The following is a 24,484-nucleotide window of genomic DNA, read 5'->3' on the forward strand; positions in this document are numbered from 1 at the left end:
GAAGGTGAGCTGTGGGGCCTGGGAGTGCAAAGAAGGTGAGCTGTGGGGCCTGGGAGTGCAAAGAAGGTGAGCTGTGAGGCCTGGGAGTGCAAAGAAGGCGAGCTGTGGGGCCTGGGAGTGCAAAGAAGGTGAGCTGTGGGGCCTGGGAGTGCAAAGAAGGTGAGCTGTGGGGCCTGGGAGTGCAAAGAAGGTGAGCTGTGGGGCCTGGGAGTGCAAAGAAGGTGAGCTTTGGGGCCTGGGAGTGCAAAGAAGGTGAGCTGTGGGGCCTGAGAGTGCAAAGAAGGTGAGCTGTGGGGCCTGAGAGTGCAAAGAAGGTGAGCTGTGGGGCCTGGGAGTGCAAAGAAGGTGAGCTGTGGGGCCTGGGAGTGCAAAGAAGGTGAGCTGTAGGGCCTGGGAGTGCAAAGAAGGTGAGCTGTGGGGCCTGGGAGTGCAAAGAAGGTGAGCTGTGGGGCCTGGGAGTGCAAAGAAGGTGAGCCGTGGGGCCTGGGAGTGCAAAGAAGGTGAGCTTAGGGGCCTGGGAGTGCAAAGAAGGTGAGCTGTGGGGCCTGGGAGTGCAAAGAAGGTGAGCCGTGGGGCCTGGGAGTGCAAAGAAGGTGAGCTGTGGGGCCTGAGAGTGCAAAGAAGGTGAGCTGTGGGGCCTGAGAGTGCAAAGAAGGTGAGCTGAGGGGCCTGGGAGTGCAAAGAAGGTGAGCTGTGGGGCCTGAGAGTGCAAAGAAGGTGAGCTGTGGGGCCTGGGAGTGCAAAGAAGGTGAGCTGTGGGGCCTGGGAGTGCAAAGAAGGTGAGCTGTGGGGCCTGGGAGTGCAAAGAAGGTGACCTGTTGGGCCTGGGAGTGCAAAGAAGGTGAGCTGAGGGGCCTGGGAGTGCAAAGAAGGTGAGCTGTGGGGCCTGAGAGTGCAAAGAAGGTGAGCTGTGGGGCCTGAGAGTGCAAAGAAGGTGAGCTGTGGGGCCTGGGAGTGCAAAGAAGGTGAGCTGTAGGGCCTGGGAGTGCAAAGAAGGTGAGCTGTGGGGCCTGGGAGTGCAAATAAGGTGAGCTGTGGGGCCTCGGAGTGCAAAGAAGGTGAGCTGTGGGGCCTGGGAGTGCAAAGAAGGTGAGCTGTGGGGCCTGGGAGTGCAAAGAAGGTGAGCTGTGAGGCCTGGGAGTGCAAAGAATGCGAGCTGTGGGGCCTGGGAGTGCAAAGAAGGTGAGCTGTGGGGCCTGGGAGTGCAAAGAAGGTGAGCTGTGGGGCCTGGGAGTGCAAAGAAGGTGAGCTATGGAGTACAAAGAAGGTGAGCTGAGGGGCCTGGGAGTGCAAAGAAGGTGAGCTGTGGGGCCTGGGAGTGCACAGAAGGTGAGCTGTGGGGCCTGGGAGTGCACAGAAAGGTGAGCTGTGGGGCCTGGGAGTGCAAAGAAGGTGAGCTGCGGGGCCTGGGAGTGCAAAGAAGGTGACCTGTGGGGCCTGGGAGTGGCAAGAAGGTGAGCTGTGGGGCCTGGGAGTGCAAAGAAGGTGAGCTGTGAGGCCTGGGAGTGCAAAGAATGCGAGCTGTGGGGCCTGGGAGTGCAAAGAAGGTGAGCTGTGGGGCCTGGGAGTGCAAAGAAGGTGAGCTGTGGGGCCTGGGAGTGCAAAGAAGGTGAGCTGTGGGGCCTGGGAGTGCAAAGAAGGTGAGCTATGGAGTGCAAAGAAGGTGAGCTGAGGGGCCTGGGAGTGCAAAGAAGGTGAGCTGTGGGGCCTGGGAGTGCACAGAAGGTGAGCTGTGGGGCCTGGGAGTGCACAGAAAGGTGAGCTGTGGGGCCTGGGAGTGCAAAGAAGGTGAGCTGAGGGGCCTGGGAGTGCAAAGAAGGTGACCTGTGGGGCCTGGGAGTGCACAGAAGGTGAGCTGTGGGGCCTGGGAGTGCAAAGAAGGTGAGCTGAGGGGCCTGGGAGTGCAAAGAAGGTGAGCTGTGGGGCCTGGGAGTGCAAAGAAGGTGAGCTGAGGGGCCTGGGAGTGCACAGAAGGTGAGCTGTGGGGCCTGGGAGTGCAAAGAAGGTGAGCTGAGGGGCCTGGGAGTGCAAAGAAGGTGACCTGTGGGGCCTGGGAGTGCACAGAAGGTGAGCTGTGGGGCCTGGGAGTGGAAAGAAGGTGAGCTGTGGGGCCTGGGAGTGCAAAGAAGGTGAGCTGTGGGGCCTGGGAGTGCACAGAAGGTGAGCTGTGGGGCCTGGGAGTGGAAAGAAGGTGAGCTGTGGGGCCTGGGAGTGCAAAGAAGGTGACCTGTGGGGCCTGGGAGTGCACAGAAGGTGAGCTGTGGGGCCTGGGAGTGGAAAGAAGGTGAGCTGTGGGGCCTGGGAGTGCAAAGAAGGTGAGCTGTGGGGCCTGAGAGTGCAAAGAAGGTGAGCTGTGGGGGCTGGGAGTGCAAAGAAGGTGAGCTGTGGGGCCTGGGAGTGCAAAGAAGGTGAGCTGTGGGGCCTGGGAGTGCACAGAAGGCGAGCTGTGGGGCCTGGGAGTGCACAGAAAGGTGAGCTGTGGGGCCTGGGAGTGCAAAGAAGGTGAGCTGTGGGGCCTGGGAGTGCAAAGAAGGTGAGCTGTGGGGCCTGGGGTGTGAGAAGCAGGTAGCAGGACCTGGGTGGGCACTGGAAGAGGTTTCCCCACAGGTGGAGTGGCATTGGTTGGGGGAGCCTGTGGTCACACAGCCCTATGGAAGCAGCTTGGAGGTGGAGTGGGGGACTGGTGGGTAAAGATGTCAATGTAAATGTGTTTGTATTTATATAGCGCCTTCTACCCAGAGGTCTCGTAGTGCTGTATTCATACCGCTGTGGAACCCATCCTGGCTTTCCTGTGAAATGTCCACTCCTGGGCACCCCCCAGGTGCAGCCAGGCATCCTTAGCGTTGTGGGGGCCGTTGTGGAGATTAAGCAAGCTATTGCCCAGAGTCGCAGCGTGGGACTCATGATTGGAATAGGCACCGAGGCGAGAATGATCAGGTCCGAGCAAATTGAGCCCAAGACCCGCCGAGGCGGGAATTGAACCCTGGTCCTGGGCCAGACCTCTGCATCAGGGTCTGCCGCTCTAACCATTGAGCCACACTTCTCCACAATGATGACAGCATGTATCATGGCTGAGGGAGATGCAGCCACTCGAGCTCGTCCCTGTTTGTTTTCTTTCTCCATTAAGTGCGCCTCAGTTGAGTTGGTGATTCTCTCACAGGCGTCTCAACCCTCCAGAGGCCTGAGATGAAAGGAGGGAGCAGAGGAGTGAGGAGCACTCAGAATCCCCCAGTGCAGGAACTACAGAGAGTCCATTAGTCCTCTGAACTGGGCTGAGGAGCCCTCGGGGAGGCGCTGCACCGGCCGAGCAGCTCTCATGTGCAGCTAACCTGGCAGACTCGCCAGAGGCCCCGTGCGATGGTCCAGCAGGAGGCGGACACAGGGTGGAGACCCCGTGCGATGGGCCAGCAGGAGGCGGACACAGGGTGGAGACCCCGTGCGATGGGCCAGCAGGAGGCGGACACAGGGTGGAGGCCGCGTGCGATGGGCCAGCAGGAGGCAGAGACAGGGTGGAGGCAGACACAAGGTGAGGCGGATACCGGGTGAAGGCCCCGTGCGATGGGCCAGCATTAGGCGGACACAGGGTGGAGGCCCCGTGCGATGGGCCAGCATTAGGCGGACACAGAGTGGAGGCCTGACTCCCTCATCTGGAGGGGAGAGAGGAGGCTGGAGAGTGGGCTTAGAGAAGCAAGTGGGTGCTGGTAGAAAACAGGAGTCTTAGTAGGGTGAAGAGCAGTAAGGAAGCGGGACAGAACGAGCAGCCGGTGGAGGCTGGAGTGTGGGCAAAAGCCTAGCGGACGGGGTGGAGCGGGGGCAGCAGCCTGGCGGACGGGGTGGAGCGTGGGCAGCAGCCTGGCGAACAGGGTGGAGTGTGGGCAGCAGCCTGGCGGATGGGGCTGCAGTGTGGGCAGCAGCCAGTGGAGGAGGCTGGAGGGTGGGCAGCAGCCAGAGGAGGGGTGGACACTGGGCAGTAGCCAGGGGAGGGTTGGAGAGTGGGTGGTAGGCTTGAATAGTAAGAGAGGCCTGGAAATAGGATGTGGTGGAACGCTTGAAATCGTAGTTGGGAGAAGAGTGCGAGTAGTATCCGGACGGAGCGAGCAGACAGAGATGCCCGTAGCAGTCATGTTTGCTGCTCAGAGCAGACTCCAGCTTGTGTCCAGGCCCTTGTGAAGTACACGTGGGACATGGAGCAGAGGGCTGAGCCAAGGCTCCAAAGCCTTCGGTTGTGCAGGTTCACCTCTGTCATTGCACGTCCTTCGTATCCTTTTGTAAAAATTGTTTTTTTCCTTCCCATGCCTGGCCTTCTCTTGTTTATTTGCCTTAATTAATCGCAATGATGCCCCGTGCCAACGCTGCCATGTGCTGCGCCTCTCGCGAGCCCAGACTGCCTCTTCGGTGGTAAGCTGTTGGATCAGGGTGCTTGCGTTAAGGATTTGTTGTATTTCTGTTCCAGCTTTTGCCGAGCTTCAGACCGACATCAACGAGCTGACGAACAACATGGACGGCGTGAAGATCCCTTTCCTGGACTACAAGACGTACGCCATGAGGGTGCTGTTCCCCGGCATCGAGGAGCACCCCGTCCTCAAGGAGCTGGATGTGAGCCCCTCTTTCTTAGCTTCATTTCCTCTACTGCATTTAATGTCTTAGTTTACTCTTACACAATGATTCACATGCCTGAATCATTCCCCGTCGTCGAGACGGGAGTCTCGACGACGGGGAATGATTTAGGCATGAGAATCTACGTCTCGACGACGGGGAATGATTCAGGCATGTGAATCTATGAAAGCTTCCAATACTGGAGAGCTACAGTTACAGGTAAGGAACTTGTTTTCTTACTTATGAAAAACCTATTCTTGGGTTCCCTAAAAGTCACTACCTTTTATTTGGGGGTGAAGGGCGATAACTCCCCAAAAGACGTCCGCTGCCCAGTGGGGTCTTTGACCGGAGTGCAAGACTTACAACCATACAGTCTTTGACAAATCAGGCTTGTTCCCAACATGGTGGCTTTGACTGCCCGGTCACCGCACTCATGCTGCTCAAAGTTTACGTCGTTCTGGAGCCGAGCACTGGTGATCGGTTCTTACTGAGGGGCGAGGTTGGCTGATGTCCTTGTCTTTCTTGGGCAGATCACTCTTGTGGTCTTGTGGTGCGAGAAGGCGACAGTGGATGTTGTAGGCTATGTTCTTGCCCAGTTTATGCTGACTGGACTGGTCCTAGAGATGGGGGAAGTTTGTTTTTCTATCGATTCGGATGACCTTTCAGGCAGAACACTGCACGGCAAGAGGTGATAATCTTGTCGTTCTGGGGCAGAACGCGCTGTGACAGTTTCTAGACTCGTGGGCAGAAGGTAGGAGCTGGTGTCCATTTGAGGTAGGACATGAGAGCTTCCTGCGGGGGTTGGATGTGCTTGTACCGCTGGCGCAGAGCAGTGCATGATAGAAATGAGGGTGGTTATATTTTGATTATTATGTATCGTGTGCACCGACAGACCAGTAGCATAAATGTTCCCTTGAGAAGCCACCAGTATCCTAACCCCTTGCAGCATTCTCCCTCAAGCCCTTGAGCCTCTCGTTCAGCAGGAGAAGGCCTTTGGATTTCTCTAGCAAAGTATTGTGTAAGATTTTATGATTCTGGTGATTATATGCCTTCTGTGTTAAGGTCCACAGTGGAGTACCCACCACTGGCAACAGGGCGAGTAGAACATCTCATACCTTTGTTCTCTCAAGGAAACATGCGGTTTTTAAGGGTCTTCGTGGGCTCTGCTAGATTGAGGTTCCTCAAAGGCGGATTTCTGGGTCGAAGGATGAGCGCTAAAAGAATCTTCAGTATGACGATACGATACAAAAATCCATCGCAACAATTTCATGGTATTCTATTTATGGGGTATTTGTCATGCCCAAGAATGCCACTAAGGTGCCCTCAAAGTGGCAGATGTTGACAGAACTTGTGTGGCTCAGATAGGCCTTGAGCTCACTCAATTTCCTGGCATAAATAGTGTCTTCTAAGAAGCCCTATTCCTGTGTACGAGCCGTAACTGGCCGGTGGCTACAAATTCTCTGGGTTTGATCGTCAAGAAGGCTAATGGCCGGTTACTGCAAAGACTTCATCTCAAGAGGCACATTCTACAGAGACATGCTCAAAGAAGGACACACGGGCAGCACCACACGCCCCCAGAATCCATATGGATGGGTGCTCTCCTGGAGACCGACAGATCCACAAAGCGTCGCTCATTCAGATTTGAGGGGGTTAGTCTGTGTTTTAATTGTGAATCACACAACCAGCGTACACTGGTAGGTATGGACATGACCTACTTTTTCCTCAACTGTTTGATAAGCACTATATCTAGTTCTTCTGTAACTTACCTCTTCATATTCAGTAACCGTGTGAGAGCGAAATAATCTTAACAATCTGCTAAGCTGGTGACTTATTTTTTAGCCTTTTACGAGAAGCAGTTTCAGTACCAGAATAGCAATAAAGTTTTCATTTTCCTTCTTTGCATAATATGCAGAGCGGAACTAAAATGTGTCCCTAAAATGTAGTCCCCCCGGAAAGGGGCAGTCGTGAGTAAGGATCCCTCTAAATAAATGTAGTCATGAGTAGGTCTGGGTGTAGTTTTCAGAGTTTTGCTACGCCGAACTGTGCGAAGTTAGAAAAAAACTCTGCGAAGTTCCGCAAGTGGCGGAGTGCAGTGTGAACTGCAGTTTGTGGTTGTATTTCTGCTGCTCGGGTAGAAATTCTATCTGAGCGGCAGCTCGCGATTGCGAACTTACTGTTCGCGGTGGCGAACTTACCATTTGCGATCACGAGCAGGGAAAAAACTCTGCTGCACATCGGGAAGTAGAGTTTTCTGCACCCCGCGAGCTCCGCGGAGTGCAGAAAACACTGCGACGGAGAGAAGTTCACCGCCTAGGCCTAGTCATGAGTAAGTTCTGGGCGAATACTCTGGAAACTCCTTGAATTCTTTTGCTACAGAATAAAATTCCATAGATTTGTCTCCAAGATACAGCACCACCGTCGACTAAGGAAGCTTGTCTGATAATTTGCTGCAGCACGTCACGCCATGCTTTTCCTCTGCCCGTTCCATGGGTGGCACTCTTAACTATGGCCTTGGTCCTTCTAAGGACCACCCTTGCACCACAGGTTTAGTACTTTGAACACGTCTGCCATTGCAGGCGTTTCACAGTGAACTATGCAACAAGCAAGCGCATTGTCTTGGAACCGGTGTGTTCCTTCACAGGTTTGCCTCCGTGGATTCGAAGCCTCCTTTCCGCGACCCCAGGACAGAGGCGGTGCATTCTTAAACTTCAGCTTGCCTTTATGGAATATATCAACAAAGGGAGGAAAGGTTTTGCAGCAAAACATATTATGAATTCAAGTAGAAAATATTTTAACTCTGGTCTCTTGCCTGGAACCTTACCCCTTTCAACTTTCTCAAAGAAACGTCTCGGCCCTGTCTGCGTCATCTGGAAATACAACTCCACTTGGGTGCATTTTGTTGGTGCTGGTCACTTCAATGGAAACAAAGTAATCAACTGTTTCTGAGCGGAAGCAAAGAACTACTCTACCTTGAAAGACAACCCTCCTTCCCCCTCCTATGTTCTGTCTGCCTTCCTCCAGAGGGACTACAAACAATGTAACACATCTGGAGACGGACAGAGCTTCAGTAGAGAGTGCTGCAAATCTGAAATCCCACCTTAGACAACTCTTTTAGATTTTCAATTTATATTCCCAACATGGTTTAGATACCAAGGCTTCTACTCACAGTTGAGAAACCAGTGTGCAGTCACTCAGTGGATTATCATTTACTTTTTGGTGGTTTTTTTTTTAAAGCAGTAAAGTTTATCTTGGGACCTATCCTGGGTCTCTTACAAAAATTCCTGAGAACATTCACACCCACAACTCCAACTAAGGGCCATATGTAGGTAATTGCCAAATACCGAATTCTTAATACCGAATTTTACCGATTCGGAATTAAGAATTCGGTATTTGTGATGTAGGTAAATATTCGGTAAAAAATACCGAATCGTTAATATTCCTTATTAACGAATCGGTAATAAGGAATACCTACCTACCCATTCATTCCTATCGGCTTTACCGATTCCTTAATACCGAACCCTTCCCTACATCACGAATGCCTAAATACCGGTCGGTAACGGTGAAATTTACCAAATTTCACCGTTACCGACTGATATTATGGCCCGAAGTCCTTTTCACCAATAGATCTAAAGCATCACCGCACTCTCTGCAAATCCATAATTCCAAATGTACTATCTGGTATTAGTGAGAGAAGCTTGCAGAGCTAAGTGGCACTCTGTTCTTAGCTGTTCGAGTGTGATTTTTAGGTTTTGTGTTCTACTAAGCGTTGAACTTGAGCCATCAAACCCCTGTCATTTAGGAGTCAACTGAGTACAAACTGACTCTACTCATAAAAGGGCATCATGTGGTTTTTAGCCACTGGTTAAAATGCTGTGGTCCAAGTGCTTGTCACATCGCACCGCAGTGTGGAAACGCAGTAGTAGATGGCTTCCCCAAGTCTGCACCACCACTTCCTCTCGCCCAGGTGCTGCGGCGTGCCGTCGAGCTTGTGTCTGTGGTAGAAGTTACAGTTGTACCTCCCCGTCTGCATTGATCATCTCTTGATGGGATGCTGCCTTTTCAGGTTTCATGGCTATCACTCGTCAGACCCTCCAACACCCTGTGATCATTTCAGGTAGTCGAAGTTCTCCAGAGAAAGAGTTCTTACCTGAATAGACGACTCCCCATCCGAAAGGCAGAAACACTCTGCCCCTTCTTTTCAGCAATAAATGCTCGACAACTTTGCTCTTTGTTTCGGCTCTGGCGCTGGATGTCCTTTCATTGGTACTGACTCTGCCTTCTTTCTTGTTGATTCTGTCCGTTGGTTATGCTTCCCTGTACAGCACCTGCAGGACTCTGTGGGCTCAACTTGTGCGCTTATACTTTATTTGATGAACAGATAAATAAACTAGCGAGAACAGTAGGGCAACTTTGTAGCCTTCGGGGTTGATGTTGGAGGTGATAGTCCCTTGCATAAAGTAGCATCATTATATAAAGAATCCCCCTCTTCTGAGTGGTGAGGGGTGACCCATGAGTGTTGTCTTCAGAGAATCAAGCCGCTTCCTGACCTCGCCTTTTTGGAGTATTCCATGTTGGCGTTATCCTCCTTTTACTACTGAAGGGAAATGAGCATGGTACTTAGAAGCTGGAGAAGGTGTGACCCTCTGCAGGAAACCAAGTTGCTTCTTCTAATAAAGAAGTAGGACGTTATGTTGGCGTTCTGGGGGTCTCACGTCTAGTCATTGGGTGTGTTCAGAGTATCTTCTGGCCCCTGAAGATGCTCGTTCTTTAGAATTGTTGATGTGGGCATCCATCTATGGTCAAGTGAAAGTGAGTGAGTGTCTACAAATGTCCAACCAAATGTGATCCATGAAAGTGCCTATAACTATTGCCTTCTCTCCTTCTTCCTGCTTCTGTTTAGACTCCTCCGAATGTAGAAAAGGCGCTCCGGCTCTTCGGGCAGCTGCTCAACAATAAGGTTTTCCTGCTAACCTTCATCCACACCTTAGAGGCGCAGCGAAGCTTCTCCATGCGGGACCGTGGCAACGTGGCATCTCTCACCATGGTGACACTGCAAGGCAGGATGGAATATGCCACCGTGGTGCTGAAGCAGCTGCTTTCAGACCTGATTGAGAAGAACCTGGAGAACAAAAACCACCCCAAGCTGCTCCTCCGCAGGTAAGAAATACCTCCTAGGATTCCTGAACCATTCTTCAAAGAATCATTAGCCCATCTTTAGTATAGATAAATAAGGCTCTTTGCATTGAAGTTTAAAGGGAACGTCTTCACCAAATTCATCCTCTTTGCAGAACGGAGTCCGTGGCGGAGAAGATGCTGACAAACTGGTTCACCTTCCTGCTGTACCGGTTCCTCAAGGTGAGCTTTTGATTCGAAGAGTGAGGGAGAGACAAAGGGAAGGCAGTTTTGCAGGGCGAAGGATAAGAAAAATCCAGTGGCTAACAAAATCCCAAATGCCAGTGAAATTGGAATGGCGTTCAGTGCATCTTAGGAGTCTATAGAAAGCGCAGTTCTAGATTAACCTATCAGGATTGAGACAATGGGCTCTTGGAGTGATAGTCTCACGGCATTTCTTTGCTCTGGGGTTTGTCTTCTTGGGATTATGATGGTCGCTCGGTATAATCAGACTTCCAACACATAAACTGTTTGAGCTTCTCCTGAGCTCCCCGGAGCTGAGCATGATCACACTACTATTCCTTTAGCCATTTGGGATGTCTTTTTGGGCTATGATGAAAGGGATCCGCAGGGTCAGACTCTCATCTTTACCACTAGGATTTAGCTTCTGTTTTGGTTGCGATGGGGAAGAGGTCGTCAGGTGCCTGAGCCTGCTCTTCAGGTCTAGGTTCTGTTTATCTCTACAGGTTCAAACTCTGCTTGTCTCCTGCAAGGCTTGTCTGGTTTCTGGGTTATGATGGTAGAGTCCAGATGGGCCAGATTTCTCTTTTCAGCTCCGGGGGTTGTCTTCTCCTTGGGTTATGATGGTAGGGTTCACCAAGGTCAAACTCTGCTTCACACCTCTAAGGCTTGTCCTGTTTCTGGGTTATGATGGTAGCGGTCAGATGGGTCAGACTTATCTTTTCAGCTCTAGGGGTTGTCTTCTCTTGAGGTTTGATGGTAGCCTTCACTGAGGTCAGGCCCTGCTCTCCACCTTTAAAGCTTGTCTTGTTTGTGGGTTATGATGGTGAGTTTAGTAAGACAGTACTTACCCCTCAGTTCTGAGTTCCTCCTCTCCCTGGTTCATGATGGGTTCAGGGAGCTCGGGCTCTGTCCCTCAGCTCGGGGTTCTGATTATAGGGCTCGCTGCTGCTTCTTTTACACATTGTTTCCCATGTCCCCGTTGTAGGAGTGTGCCGGCGAGCCTCTCTTCATGCTGTACTGTGCCATCAAGCAGCAGATGGAGAAAGGGCCCATCGACTCCATCACCGGCGAAGCCCGCTACTCGCTCAGCGAGGACAAGCTCATCCGGCAGCAGATCGACTACAAGACGTTGGTGAGTCCTCGCAGAGGAGGGGACAAGGCTTTGGGGTGGAGATGGTATGGCCTTTGGTATCAGCCATGCGCTGTCACAGGCTTTGCCGTCTTCTTACTATTAAGTGCCAAGACACCCTCGGGTATTCGCGTGCTCAATAAATCTCATTAACATAACATAACGTAAGGTTTGTAGCCTCTTAATGCATGTTACTTTGGGTTTCTTAAGGTTCGGTTACAGAGAACCTAAGATACTCGCACCTTAGGTCTGTTACTATACGAAAGTGAGTAGTGAGTAAAGAAGAGGAATTTAATGACGCAGAACAGCCTATGTCACCACTGTTGTGTTTAAAAAACAAACGCGCTGCCCTGTGGTCATGTATGTGCCAGTGAGACATGGGCTGTGCGCTGAATAATGGAAGTGGATTTACGTCATTGGTACGTATAGAAGCTGCTTTATCCAAAGATCAGAAGGTGCCCCCGGGACACCTGCCCCCCAGGGCACTCTCCAGGTGACAGGTGTGCTGTGTCCAGCTGCGGAGCTCGGTGCACACACATAGTTCTATCCTGCATCGATGATGTGTAGTGCTCCGATGCAGAGTGACGAGACTCACTGAGCAGGCGCTATGCTTTGGTATTTTATTTATTTATTTGAGTTTTATAATGTGCTGACTAGACCCGGAGTGCTTTACATGAGGATCGTTGTGTTACAAGTTACAAATTACATCTGTTACAATAGCATAGTAAGAACACAGGAAAAAGAACAAAGTTAACAGTAGTTCTTCGGAGGGAGGGGGCGTAGGGAGACAAAAAGTGGAGATGAGGAGAACTATGCCTAATGTCCGTCTGGGTAGCTGATAGTCAAGGTATACTCAAATATCAGTTTACGTGGTTAAACTCAGACACGAATGTGTGATTAGTGATTTCTGTTGCCCTCCAGCTTCATCCAGGGGTGTGCAGAACGATTACAGAATAGACTTTCTTTCGATCCATCAGTTTGGTGTCACCAGCTGTAGATTTTTCAATGCCATCCTTTTGATACCCCTTGCCTTCAGATTCTTTCACTTGCCCTACAGCCTGCAGGCAGAACTCTATATCTTCCTGTCACGTGATTTTTGTCCCATTCTAGTACTCCTTTGTATTCTGTTTTCTTCAGCGGTTTTGGCAATTTTAACCCAAAAGCCACGTTTCCTGGTAGCAGGAATCTGCTCTGCTTTGCTTGCAAGCCATGAGGTTTCTTCTTTTCTCGTCTAGTTTATTTTTTGCTTGCCTTTCCTTTATGTGAACTTTACGTTATCAAGTCTTGTTTGTGTCTTGTTTCTGGGCAGCCTGGCACAGCATATATTGGTTGCCCAGGCTGCCAGTGGCATGGGCGTATGGCTCTCGCTGATGGCCAGTCAGTGTTGGCAGTACAAGCACCAGGATGTTGTCACTGATCTCTGTGCCACTCTGCCCCAGGATAGTGCTAGGGTGAAAACAGCGTCATAAACTGTTTGTGCCACTCCACCTCTGTGGTAGGTGGCTGACTACATTGTGCCATGCTGGTCATGCCACCCTGAGCTCCACTGGTGCCGCAAGCGTCCCTGTGGCACATACGTAAGTGACTCCATTATCACATGTTCTCCATACCGCTGTGCTCCACTTTAGCCAAGGTGCCTCAATGGTATGTAGATGTCCGACTTATATGAACTCGCTGATGTCATGTCCGTGGACGATGCCAGGGCTGGGTCGCGTGGCACCGTCCCCCAGTGCGCAGAGGTGCTGCTGCAAAAATGTTTCGGGATCCAGTCTGACGCCTGGGGGTATTCTAAGTTTAGGAATTTGCGGCTAGACAACGTCTCTACCAGATACATCGTTACCGAAGATAAGTAACTCGTACATCTGTGTGCCGTGAGCATTGCCTGCAGCCAGGGTGCCTGTGGGATGGTACATAGGTGGCACGTGAACCCACAGAAAGCATGCCCCAGCCTCCCTTGGAGCCTCTGTGACTCTGTGGTACATACATGCCGTGCGCCTCCCTGCAGCTTGGCTGATCCGTGGTGCATTACTGACCGGGGGTGGTGTTTTTTTCTACTGACGAACTCTTCAAACCTTTCAGATTCGGTCGGAACTAACCCAGAAACAATAAAATGTCACCAGGTCTATTAACTGCCAAGAACTATGTTTCCCCTCCAGGCATCCGCGCGAGCAATATTCATACCTGGCCGAGAGTCGGAAGCGGAGAGCCTGTAAATATTTTAGAGCGGTGCTACAGCGCACTGCGTTTCACTCTGAATAAACAGCACAATGTTTGTCATTGTTTCAAATAGCTTCTAACAAGTCAGTGAGAGTCAGTGCCAGCCTAGAGCCCTGCCTTCCTGCTGTACAGCCAGTGTGAAAGAGGCGCAGCACTTTATGGAGTATCTGAAGGCCTCGGCGAGCCCTGCCGTACAGTCGTTCTGGGAGACGCGCAGCACATAATGGAGTACCTGAAGGCCTCGGCGAGCCCCGCCGTACAGTCGTTCTGGGAGAGACGCAGCCCATCATGGAGTAACTGAAGGCCTCTGCAAACCTGCCGTACAGTCGTTCTGGGAGACGCGCAGCCCATCATGGAGTAACTGAAGGCCTCGGCGAGCCCCGCCGTACAGTCGTTCTGGGAGACGCGCAGCCCATCATGGAGTAACTGAAGGCCTCGGCGAGCCCTGCCGTACAGTCGTTCTGGGAGAGACGCAGCCCATCATGGAGTAACTGAAGGCCTCGGCGAGCCCTGCCGTACAGTCGTTCTGGGAGAGGCTCAGCACATCATGGACCACCTGAAGGCCTCGGAGAGCCCCGTCGTACAGTCGTTCTGGGAGAGGCGCAGCACATCATGGAGAACCTGAAGGCCTCAGTGAGCACCGTCGTACAGTCGTTCTGGGAGAGGCGCAGCACATCATGGAGTACCTGAAGGCCTCGGCGAGCCCCACTGTACAGTTGTTCTGGGAGTGACGCAGCACATCATGGTGTACCTGAAGGCCTCAGCGAGCCCCACTGTACAGTCGATCTGGGAGAGGCGCAGCACATCATGGTGTACCTGAAGGCCTCGGCGAGCCCTGCTGTACAGTCGCTCTGGGAGAGGCGCAGCACATCATGGTGTACCTGAAGGCCTTGGCGAGCCCTGCTGTACAGTCGCTCTGGGAGAGGCGCAGCACATCATGGAGTACCTGAAGGCCTCGGCGAGCCCCACTGTACAGTTGTTCTGGGAGTGACGCAGCACATCATGGTGTACCTGAAGGCCTCGGCGAGCCCCACTGTACAGTCGATCTGGGAGAGGCGCAGCACATCATGGTGTACCTGAAGGCCTCGGCGAGCCCTGCTGTACAGTCGCTCTGGGAGAGGCGCAGCACATCATGGTGTACCTGAAGGCCTTGGCGAGCCCTGCTGTACAGTCGCTCTGGGAGAGGCGCAGCACATCATGGAGTACCTGAAGGCCTCGGCGAGCCCCACTGTACAGTCGTTCTGGGAGAGGCGCAGCACATCATGGTGTACCTGAAGGCCTCGGCGAGCCCTGCCGTACAGTCGTTCTGGGAGAGGCGCAGCACGTCATGGAGTACCTGAAGGCCTCAACGAGCCCTGTCGTACAGTCGTTCTGGGAGACGCGCAGCCCATCATGGAGTAACTGAAGGCCTCGGCGAGCCCCGCCGTACAGTCGTTCTGGGAGACGCGCAGCCCATCATGGAGTAACTGAAGGCCTCGGCGAGCCCTGCCGTACAGTCGTTCTGGGAGAGACGCAGCCCATCATGGAGTAACTGAAGGCCTCGGCGAGCCCTGCCGTACAGTCGTTCTGGGAGAGACGCAGCCCATCATGGAGTAACTGAAGGCCTCGGCGAGCCCTGCCGTACAGTCGTTCTGGGAGAGGCTCAGCACATCATGGACCACCTGAAGGCCTCGGAGAGCCCCGTCGTACAGTCGTTCTGGGAGAGGCGCAGCACATCATGGAGAACCTGAAGGCCTCAGTGAGCACCGTCGTACAGTCGTTCTGGGAGAGGCGCAGCACATCATGGAGTACCTGAAGGCCTCGGCGAGCCCCACTGTACAGTTGTTCTGGGAGTGACGCAGCACATCATGGTGTACCTGAAGGCCTCGGCGAGCCCCACTGTACAGTTGTTCTGGGAGTGACGCAGCACATCATGGTGTACCTGAAGGCCTCGGCGAGCCCCACTGTACAGTCGATCTGGGAGAGGCGCAGCACATCATGGTGTACCTGAAGGCCTCGGCGAGCCCTGCTGTACAGTCGCTCTGGGAGAGGCGCAGCACATCATGGTGTACCTGAAGGCCTTGGCGAGCCCTGCTGTACAGTCGCTCTGGGAGAGGCGCAGCACATCATGGAGTACCTGAAGGCCTCGGCGAGCCCCACTGTACAGTTGTTCTGGGAGTGACGCAGCACATCATGGTGTACCTGAAGGCCTCGGCGAGCCCCACTGTACAGTCGATCTGGGAGAGGCGCAGCACATCATGGTGTACCTGAAGGCCTCGGCGAGCCCCACTGTACAGTCGATCTGGGAGAGGCGCAGCACATCATGGTGTACCTGAAGGCCTCGGCGAGCCCTGCTGTACAGTCGCTCTGGGAGAGGCGCAGCACATCATGGTGTACCTGAAGGCCTTGGCGAGCCCTGCTGTACAGTCGCTCTGGGAGAGGCGCAGCACATCATGGAGTACCTGAAGGCCTCGGCGAGCCCCACTGTACAGTCGTTCTGGGAGAGGCGCAGCACATCATGGTGTACCTGAAGGCCTCGGCGAGCCCTGCCGTACAGTCGTTCTGGGAGAGGCGCAGCACGTCATGGAGTACCTGAAGGCCTCAACGAGCCCTGTCGTACAGTCGTTCTGGGAGAGGTGCAGCACATCATGGTGTTCCTGAAGGCCTCAGCGAATCCTGCTGTTCAGTCGTTCTGGGAGAGGCGCAGCACCTCATGGAGTAACTGAAGGCCTCGGCGAGTCCTGCCGTACAGTCGTTCTGGGAGAGGCGCAGCACCTCATGGTGTACCTGAAGGCCTCGGCTAGCCCCACTGTACAGTCGTTCTGGGAGAGGCGCAGCACCTCATGGTGTACCTGAAGGCCTCAGGGAGCCCTGCCGTACAGTCGTTCTGGGAGAGGCGCAGCACCTCATGGTGTACCTGAAGGCCTCGGCGAGCCCTGCCGTACAGTCGTTCTGGGAGAGGCGCAGCACCTCATGGTGTACCTGAAGGCCTCGGCGAGCCCCGCTGTACAGTCGTTCTGGGAGAGGCGCAGCACCTCATGGTCTACCTGGAGGCCTCGGCGAGCCCCGCTGTACAGTCGTTCTGGGAGAGGCGCAGCACCTCATGGTCTACCTGGAGGCCTCGGCGAGCCCCGCTGTACAGTCGTTCTGGGAGAGGCGCAGCACATCATGGAGTATCAGGAGTGCGCTGGGAGCTGTGCGTGTGCTCACTCTCCATGTGTAGACCACAAAATTGCATGGCTTTAATTAAGCTTCATTGTGGCTAAAGCTTCACGTTTACGTTGCAATGCTGTTGTGTTCCATAGGGGTGGGCAGAATTTGCGTAATTGCGTTACACAAATCTCCGCAAAATGGTAAAAAATCTCTGCGAACACGCAGAAATTCCGCGAACACCCGGAATTGCTTGTTCGCGATGCTTTTTTCCTGTTCGCAATCGCTGTTTGCGTGCTCGGGGGAAATATCTCGCAAACACGCATTTTGAGAATGCGAACAAGCCATAAATTTCGCAAAGTCGCGGAATGCAGAATTTTGGGCAATTTTGCGTTCTCCGCTGAACACGAAATCACCCAAATTCCGCGAGCGGAACGGAATTTACCGCCTAGGCCCAGTGTTCCAGCTACATCAAGTGAGATTGGCAACTTTTGTTCAAAGCAATCCCCAGCAGTGCTTTAGTACACTTCCAGCAGACCCGTGCTCCTGGGCCGAAAAAAAGGCTCGTCCATGCCCTCAGATAGCACTTTCCTTTGGGGGCAAGGGTCGTCTCGGTCCAAGGTGAAATGTTTGTCTTGCAAGTGGTACGAGCTATCTCCTTCCACCTGCCCGCCAAGTGCCAAGTCCTCACGCCCCCGGCAATCGGGATATAGCCTTGGGGGGGCTAAAACTTGGGGTGACGATGCCTCCAAACAGAGGGCCCGATTCAGAAAACTAACTTAAGACAAAATCCTAAACTTATTACCATTTTGGTATTCACAGAAGGCACTTACTCATTTCGGCATTCACAGAAGACACTTACTCATTTTGGTGTTCACAGAAGTTAGGAGTCCCAAATGCCTTTTGTGAATACCCAAAGTCTTAAAGTTAGGATTTTTCTCAGTGTAGGAGTCCTAAAGATAGGAGTCCTAACTTCTGTGAATACCAAAATGAGTAAGTGCCTTCTGTGAATACCAAAATGGTAGTAAGTTTAGGATTTTGTCTTAAGTTAGTTCTGTGAATCGGGCCCAGACTTCAGAGGGCATTGAAAACCTGTTGGAAATGAAGTTCACACAGGAAGCCCCCACCACAGCCCACATCCTACTCATTCACTTGACGTGGTCACAAGTCGGGTGGACGCAGTCCCCCACCTATTAAGAACGAGGACTCCGTTCCCCTTCGTCCGAGGCACAGAGGCGCCCCCTTCTGGCCCAGCAGTGCAGCCCCTCGCCTTTGCAAACCTGTGCGCCTGTCCCTGGGCTCAGGAGGCTTGTGAATCACCCTCACACCTGCAGCGTCCCCTGTGTGAGGGTGGCCAGGAGGGGGGGGGGGTGATGCTATCATCTCTTACCTGCTGCAGACAAGCAGCCGGTGTGAAGCACCTGTGTGCCTTGAAGCTGGGTAAAGGTCGCCAGCAGCAGGCCCAGCAGGCTTCCTGTTTACAGCACGCGGCCAGCGCACTTTGTTGACTCACTAAAAGCAGTTCAAATGCAATTACTTGGTATTTTGGCTCCACAGGTCTGCTTGAAAATAAGGTCAATTTGTTTTGGAACATAGGCCCCTGGCTTTTAAGTGAGGGTGATTTTAAGGGTCTCATGTCACGTCACTGTGAGTGCATCCGACCTTGTCTTCCTTAGGACTTGTGCCCTGGCTTGACCTCGTGGTCACCTGCAGTCTGGAGACGTCGGTGGTGATGGTTCAGCCAGGGTCCAGCCGGACAAACACCCCCCGTGACCCTGTCGACTGAGAGCCCCTCGCCACGCCTGGGGCAGTCTTCACCCCCTACCTCGCCTGCACTGTGAGATGTTATAGAGACGCTTCGCATCAGACCCTTGAGGTGGGTCCTGGTACCTCGTGCGTGTACGTGCACAGCCTCGGACCCGGACCCGTGGCGCACGTGCGAGGATGCTGAGGAGAGAGGATGCTGAGGAGAGAGGAGGATGCTGAGGAGAGAGGAGGATACTGAGGAGAGAGGAGGATACTGAGGAGAGAGGAGGATACTGAGGAGAGAGGAGGATGCGGAGGAGAGAGAAGGATGCCGAGGAGAGAGGAGGATGCTGAGGAGAGAGGAGGATACTGAGGAGAGAGGAGGATGCTGAGGAGAGAGTTGGATGCTGAGGAGAGAGGATGCTGAGGAGAGAGGAGGATGCTGAGGAGAGAGGAGGATACTGAGGAGAGAGGAGGATACTGAGGAGAGAGGAGGATACTGAGGAGAGAGGAGGATGCTGAGGAGAGAGGAGGATGCTGAGGAGAGAGGAGGATGCTGAGGAGAGAGGAGGATACTGAGGAGAGAGGAGGATGCTGAGGAGAGAGTTGGATGCTGAGGAGAGAGTTGGATGCTGAGGAGAGAGGAGGATGCTGAGGAGAGAGGAGGATGCTGAGGAGAGAGGAGGATGCTGAGGAGAGAGGAGGATGCTGAGGAGAGAGTTGGATGCCGAGGAGAGAGTTGGATGCTGAGGAGAGAGTTGGATGCTGCTGAGGAGAGAGGAGGATGCCGAGGAGAGAGGAGAGGAGGATGCTGAGGAGAGAGGAGGATGCTGAGGAGAGAGGAGGATACTGAGGAGAGAGTTGGATGCTGAGGAGAGAGGAGGATGCTGAGGAGAGAGGAGGATGCTGAGGAGAGAGGAGGATGCTGAGGAGAGAGGAGGATGCTGAGGAGAGAGGAGGATGCTGAGGAGAGAGGAGGATGCTGAGGAGAGAGGAGGATGCCGAGGAGAGAGGAGGATGCCGAGGAGAGAGGAGGATGCCGAGGAGAGAGGAGGATGCCGAGGAGAGAGTTGGGTGCCGAGGAGAGAGTTGGGTGCCGAGGAGAGAGTTGGGTGCCGAGGAGAGAGTTGGATGCCGAGGAGAGAGTTGGATGCTGCTGAGGAGAGAGGAGGATGCTGAGGAGAGAGTTGGATGCTGCTGAGGAGAGAGGATGCTGAGGAGAGAGGAGGATGCCGAGGAGTGAGTTGGATGCTGAGGAGAGAGTTGGATGCCGAGGAGAGAGTTGGATGCCGAGGAGAGAGTTGGATGCTGCTGAGGAGAGAGTTGGATGCTGCTGAGGAGAGAGGAGGATGCTGAGGAGAGAGTTGGATGCTGCTGAGGAGAGAGGATGCTGAGGAGAGAGGAGGATGCCGAGGAAAAAGTTGGATGCCGAGGAGTGAGTTGGATGCTGAGGAGAGAGTTGGATGCTGAGGAGAGAGTTGGATGCCGAGGAGAGAGTTGGATGCTGCTGAGGAGAGAGGAGGATGCCGAGGAGAGAGGAGAGGAGGATGCTGAGGAGAGAGGAGGATACTGAGGAGAGAGGAGGATACTGAGGAGAGAGGAGGATGCTGAGGAGAGAGGAGGATGCTGAGGAGAGGGGAGGATGCTGAGGAGAGAGGAGGATGCTGAGGAGAGAGGAGGATGCTGAGGAGAGAGGAGGATACTGAGGAGAGAGGAGGATGCTGAGGAGAGAGGAGGATGCGGAGGAGAGAGAAGGATGCCGAGGAGAGAGTTGGATGCTGCCGAGGAGAGAGGCCGATGCTGAGGCGAGAGTTGGATGCTGAGGAGAGAGGATGCTGCTGAGGCGAGAGGCCGAAGCCTCCCCGAGCTCGGGGCCGGTGAGAGGAACGGGCCTTTGATTGCCGCCCCGGGCGAGCCCCTCTCCTCCCAGCGCAGCATCTCTAGCGCTGCGAGCCCGAGGCAGCCGCGGCCCGCGGGCGCCCTCTCCCGGGCAGACGGCGCCGCCTTTCATCCTGCTCGGAAGACATGGAAAAGCCACATTTAATGACATTTTGTCAGTTACAGAATTATATGGTATAATTAGGCGGATGCAGGGGATTCGAGAATGTAGCCCGATCGGTGTCCCATCCAGGTTATCACCTCGCGCGAAGCCAGAGCCCCCCAGATGAGCCCTGAGCTGGGGAGCCCCTCAAGAACACTGCACCCCTCCCCCACCCGGCTCCGAGGTTACATATCCGGACCCTTTCAAGGGAAGGAGGCCCTCTCCATGGCCCACCTTAGACTAGGGTGACCAGGCGTCCCCGTTTTGCCAGGACGGTCCCTGTTTTTAACCAGCTGTCCCAGCAAATTTCAAGAAATTTAGCTCATGTCCCCGTTTTTGGAGAGGGTCGACTGAAAACGGTGGGAGGTGTTTTTTATGTTTTACAAAGTAGTGATAATTAAATTGCTTTCTTGAAACAACTGCTAACTAATAGGCAGGCTACTGGGCTTAAAAATTGCATTTTATGTATGTTCTAACTGTCTGTTCTGTAATTCTCTGCTGAGGAGCGCTCTCATCACTTGAAGTAAAATTGCAGTCCTTCTTCTATTTTTGTGAAATGTCCCTGTTTTTGGCTTTAAAATTCTGGTCACCCTACCTTAGACACCCTGAGCCCCCGCCGTGCACGGGCCCCCCCTTGACCTCAGCTTCACGCGCTCCCAAACGCTGTCTCCCCATCCTGTCTCGATGCTTACCGTGGAACTCCGGCCTCGCCCTGTTTTTGATTCTAAGCCCCACGGTCTGAGCTGGGGGTGTACCCACCTGTGCGTGCGTGCGTGCGTCTCACGTACCACTGCAAGCCCACCCTTGCAGGAGCGTCTGCTGCCATTAATCTAAACAACTCTCCTGGGGCACAGAGGGGCATTGATTCACCTCTGGTATTTTGATGGCTTTTGATACATGCACAATTGTCACTATTGCCTCATGTAGCGTAACGTTTGCTCTTGTAATTTGCTGACTTTTAATTTTTCCTCATGTATCGTAACTGTTCCTATTGTGAAGCGCTCTGACACCTTCGGGTAAAGTCCGCGCTATATAAAAACGCATAAAATAAAAAATAAATAAATGAAACATTGGCTAGTGCTTTGGGGCTCAAAGGACCACGCAGATAGCAGTAGCCCCCACCCCGGGGGGGAGGTGGTGGGGGGGTCGCTGCACCGTGGGAGCAGCCTCAGCCATTTGTAGCCACTGCTTCCCCAGCCCAGCCACTGTGGGCGGGGCAGCGCCTTGGACTGACCTCAGGGCGCTCGTCAAGAGGAGGTTCTAAGCACGCCCTCTTCTTTAAAATCAGAAGGTGTTTTAAGGCACTTCTCTATTGTATTTTAATTGCATTTATATAGCGCTTACTACCCCTGACGAGGCGTCAAAGCGCTTTTTCGGCGAGTAGCACGCTACTCCGGGACCCATAGAGGATTAGTGTTGAATTAGTATAGTGAAACAGGCAAGTAAATTTTAAGTGGTGGATAGGTTAGTCAGTTATTTGGATTTGGAATGATAGCCCCCCCTCTCAATCCCTTCATTTTCTCACTCCCCCCCCTCATCACCCCCCTCTCTCTCCTAACTTTTAATATTCATTTTCCACTTAATTTTATCTCTCTGTTTGTTGCCCCCTTAGCCCTGTTGAATGCATTGTCATACTGTAACTCTTTTTCGCTTAATTGTTAATTTGATCTCATTATGTTCACCATCCTTGTAAAGCGCTCTGATACTCTTGGGTCCAGTAGTGCTATATAAAACCTTTGAAATAAATAAATAAATTGTATTCATATAGCGCTTCTAACCCCTGATGGGGTGTTGAAGCGCTTTTTTTGGCGAGTAGCACGCTACTCCGGAAACCCATTAAGGATTAGTGGTGAATTAGTATGGTGAAATATGAAAGTAATTTGAGTGGTGGATATTAGTCAGTTATTTAGAGTGAGAAGGATAGCGGAGGGATAGAAGGGAAAGAAAGGTCTATGCTCTCTCGGGAGGGTGAGCTTTCTGTTTCAGTCGGTCTGGAAAGGACAGGGCAGCAGCATCTGCACTTCAGATAGAGGGGGAGAGGATGTAACCTTACGGCCAGAGCTGCCAACCTCGGAGCTGGGGAACCAGGTTCGAGTCCCGGCAACACAGCTCAACATCCTGTGATTCTGGGAAAATCATTTAATCTCCCCGTGCCTAACAAAAATGAATGTGTCCTTCTGTAACGAAACTGGTGCTATGTAAAGCGGTCTGATACCCGATGTCTCGGGTCTAGTTCGTGCTATATAAAACTCTTTTGAAAAAATAAAATAAAAAATAAGTAGATCAAAGTAGACGTGCCACCAGAGGGGAAAAGTAAAAGGGGGGGGGGCTTGTTTCCTTCCCTCGTCCTGCTTGTGATTTGACTGCGGTATTCGGTGATGGTTGAGACCCCGCCGTCTCATTGTGCTTTTCCCTCTGCTCTTCCTCCAGACCCTGAACTGTGTGTGTCCGGAGAACACGGACAGCAGCACCGAGATCCCCGTCAAGGTGCTGAACTGCGACACGGTGACGCAGGCCAAGGACAAGCTGCTGGACGCGGGCTACAAGGGCATCCCCTACTCCCAGCGGCCCAAGGCGGAAGACATGGACCTGGGTGAGTGGGAACCAGGGGGGACAGTGGTTTGCATGACCTCGCTATGGCGCCGGCTCACATCCTAGGGAACTCTAAACTCAGTGCCACAGGGTGTTTTAAGATACATTTCCAACTCTCCGGCTGACATTATTATTATTAGGGGATTTGTAGAGTGCATTGCTGCCCTGAGGCTTCCCAGCGCTGTATGATCAGAAACGGAGTAGGATAACCGTTACTTGGAGATATTGCTTGAAGGGAAACAACCTTTACAACGCAACTTTTACAACGCACTACCATTACAACGAAACTTTTACAACGCAACATCCATTACAACGCATGCCATTACAACGCAACCATTACAACGCATGACACTACAACGCACACCACTGCAACGCATGTCTTTAACAACGCAGTCATTACAACGCATACCATTACAACGCATAACATTACCATCCAACACTTACCCTACTGTTGCACCCCCTGGAGTTAGAATAGTAATTTTTACCCCTACACTATCCAACACTTACCCTACTGTTGCCCCCCCTGGAGTTAGAATAGTAATTGTTACCCCTACACTATCCAACACTTACCTAAACATGCAATGTAATGTTATGCGTTGTAATGGTATGCGTTGTAAATGTATTATGCGTTGTAATGGAATGCGTTGTAAATGTCGTTTTTTAATTTTCGTTGTAATGGCATGCGTTGTAATGGAATGTGTTGTAATGGATGGTGCGTTGTAAAAAATGCGTTGTAGTGACATACATCCTTGCTTGAACAGCCAGGTCTTGATCGCTTTTCGAAACTTTAATTCCCTGTCTATCAGTCTGTATTCCAACGACAGGGAATTCCAGAGTTTGGGAGCCAGATGGGAGAAGTATCTTCCCCCCATCTCTCCCTCCTGGCCTTTGTTTGTATTAGGTATTCCACTGTGCTGGAGCGTAGCCGCCTATTTGGGATATAAGGAGATATTAACTTCCTAATTTTTTCCGGACCTTTATTATGGCGTGCTCTGTGAGGGATGATCAAGACTTTAAATGTTATTCTTGCTTCTATGGGAAGCCAATGGAGACCCACCAGGTGCTTTTTTACCGATTCCCATGTGGGAACGTTACATAGCAGCCTGCCGGCTGCATTCTGTGTTACCTGCAATCTGTGCGTGACATATTTTGGGGCCCCCAAGAACAGTGAGTTTCCATAGTCTAGTCGAGATGTGACCAGAGACTGGGCCACAGTCTTCCGGAGCCGTATAGGCACCCTTTCCAGGATTTTCCGTATGCTTCTCAGTAGTCCAAAACAGGTTACGGCAACCTTCTTGGCCTGTTTCGCCATGCAGAGGTCTGTTTCTAGCCAAAATCCTAGGCTTTTTATTATTTCTGTGGATGTAGGTGGATTACCTAGGCAGGCCGGCCAATCTATGATGGGCCTTGGTTTTGATATGTTTCCGAGACATATTATCTCTGTTTTCTCCCCATTGAACTTTAGACAGCTTCTAGTCATCCACTCTTTGACTCTTATCAAGCAGGAGGACAGCTTCTCCCCGTCTCTACTATTTTTTGGATCCAGGGAGATAACCAGCTGCGTGTCGTCGGCATACGAGGTCATGGATGTGTCGAATTCATGCACAATCTTGGCAAGGGGCGCCATGTACACATTAAAAAGGGTTGGGCTGAATGCTGATCCCTGTGGAACGCCGCAC

At 52.5% G+C, this 24,484-nt stretch overlaps 1 protein-coding gene across 1 annotated transcript in view; it reads left to right on the plus strand.

The window, feature by feature from the left end:
• Window positions 1-24,484, plus strand: part of PLXNA3 (plexin A3) — a 560,833-nt gene that overhangs the window by 506,811 nt on the left and 29,538 nt on the right. Inside the window, exons 21-25 of the mRNA XM_078664651.1 lie at window positions 4,454-4,596; window positions 9,497-9,753; window positions 9,885-9,951; window positions 10,937-11,083; window positions 22,644-22,806. Of these exons, the coding sequence (XP_078520777.1) occupies window positions 4,454-4,596; window positions 9,497-9,753; window positions 9,885-9,951; window positions 10,937-11,083; window positions 22,644-22,806 (777 nt within the window). The remainder of the gene's footprint in view (window positions 1-4,453; window positions 4,597-9,496; window positions 9,754-9,884; window positions 9,952-10,936; window positions 11,084-22,643; window positions 22,807-24,484) is intronic.

This window comes from Lissotriton helveticus, chromosome 10 (genome assembly GCF_964261635.1).
Source record: "Lissotriton helveticus chromosome 10, aLisHel1.1, whole genome shotgun sequence".
Lineage (NCBI taxonomy): Eukaryota > Metazoa > Chordata > Amphibia > Caudata > Salamandridae > Lissotriton > Lissotriton helveticus.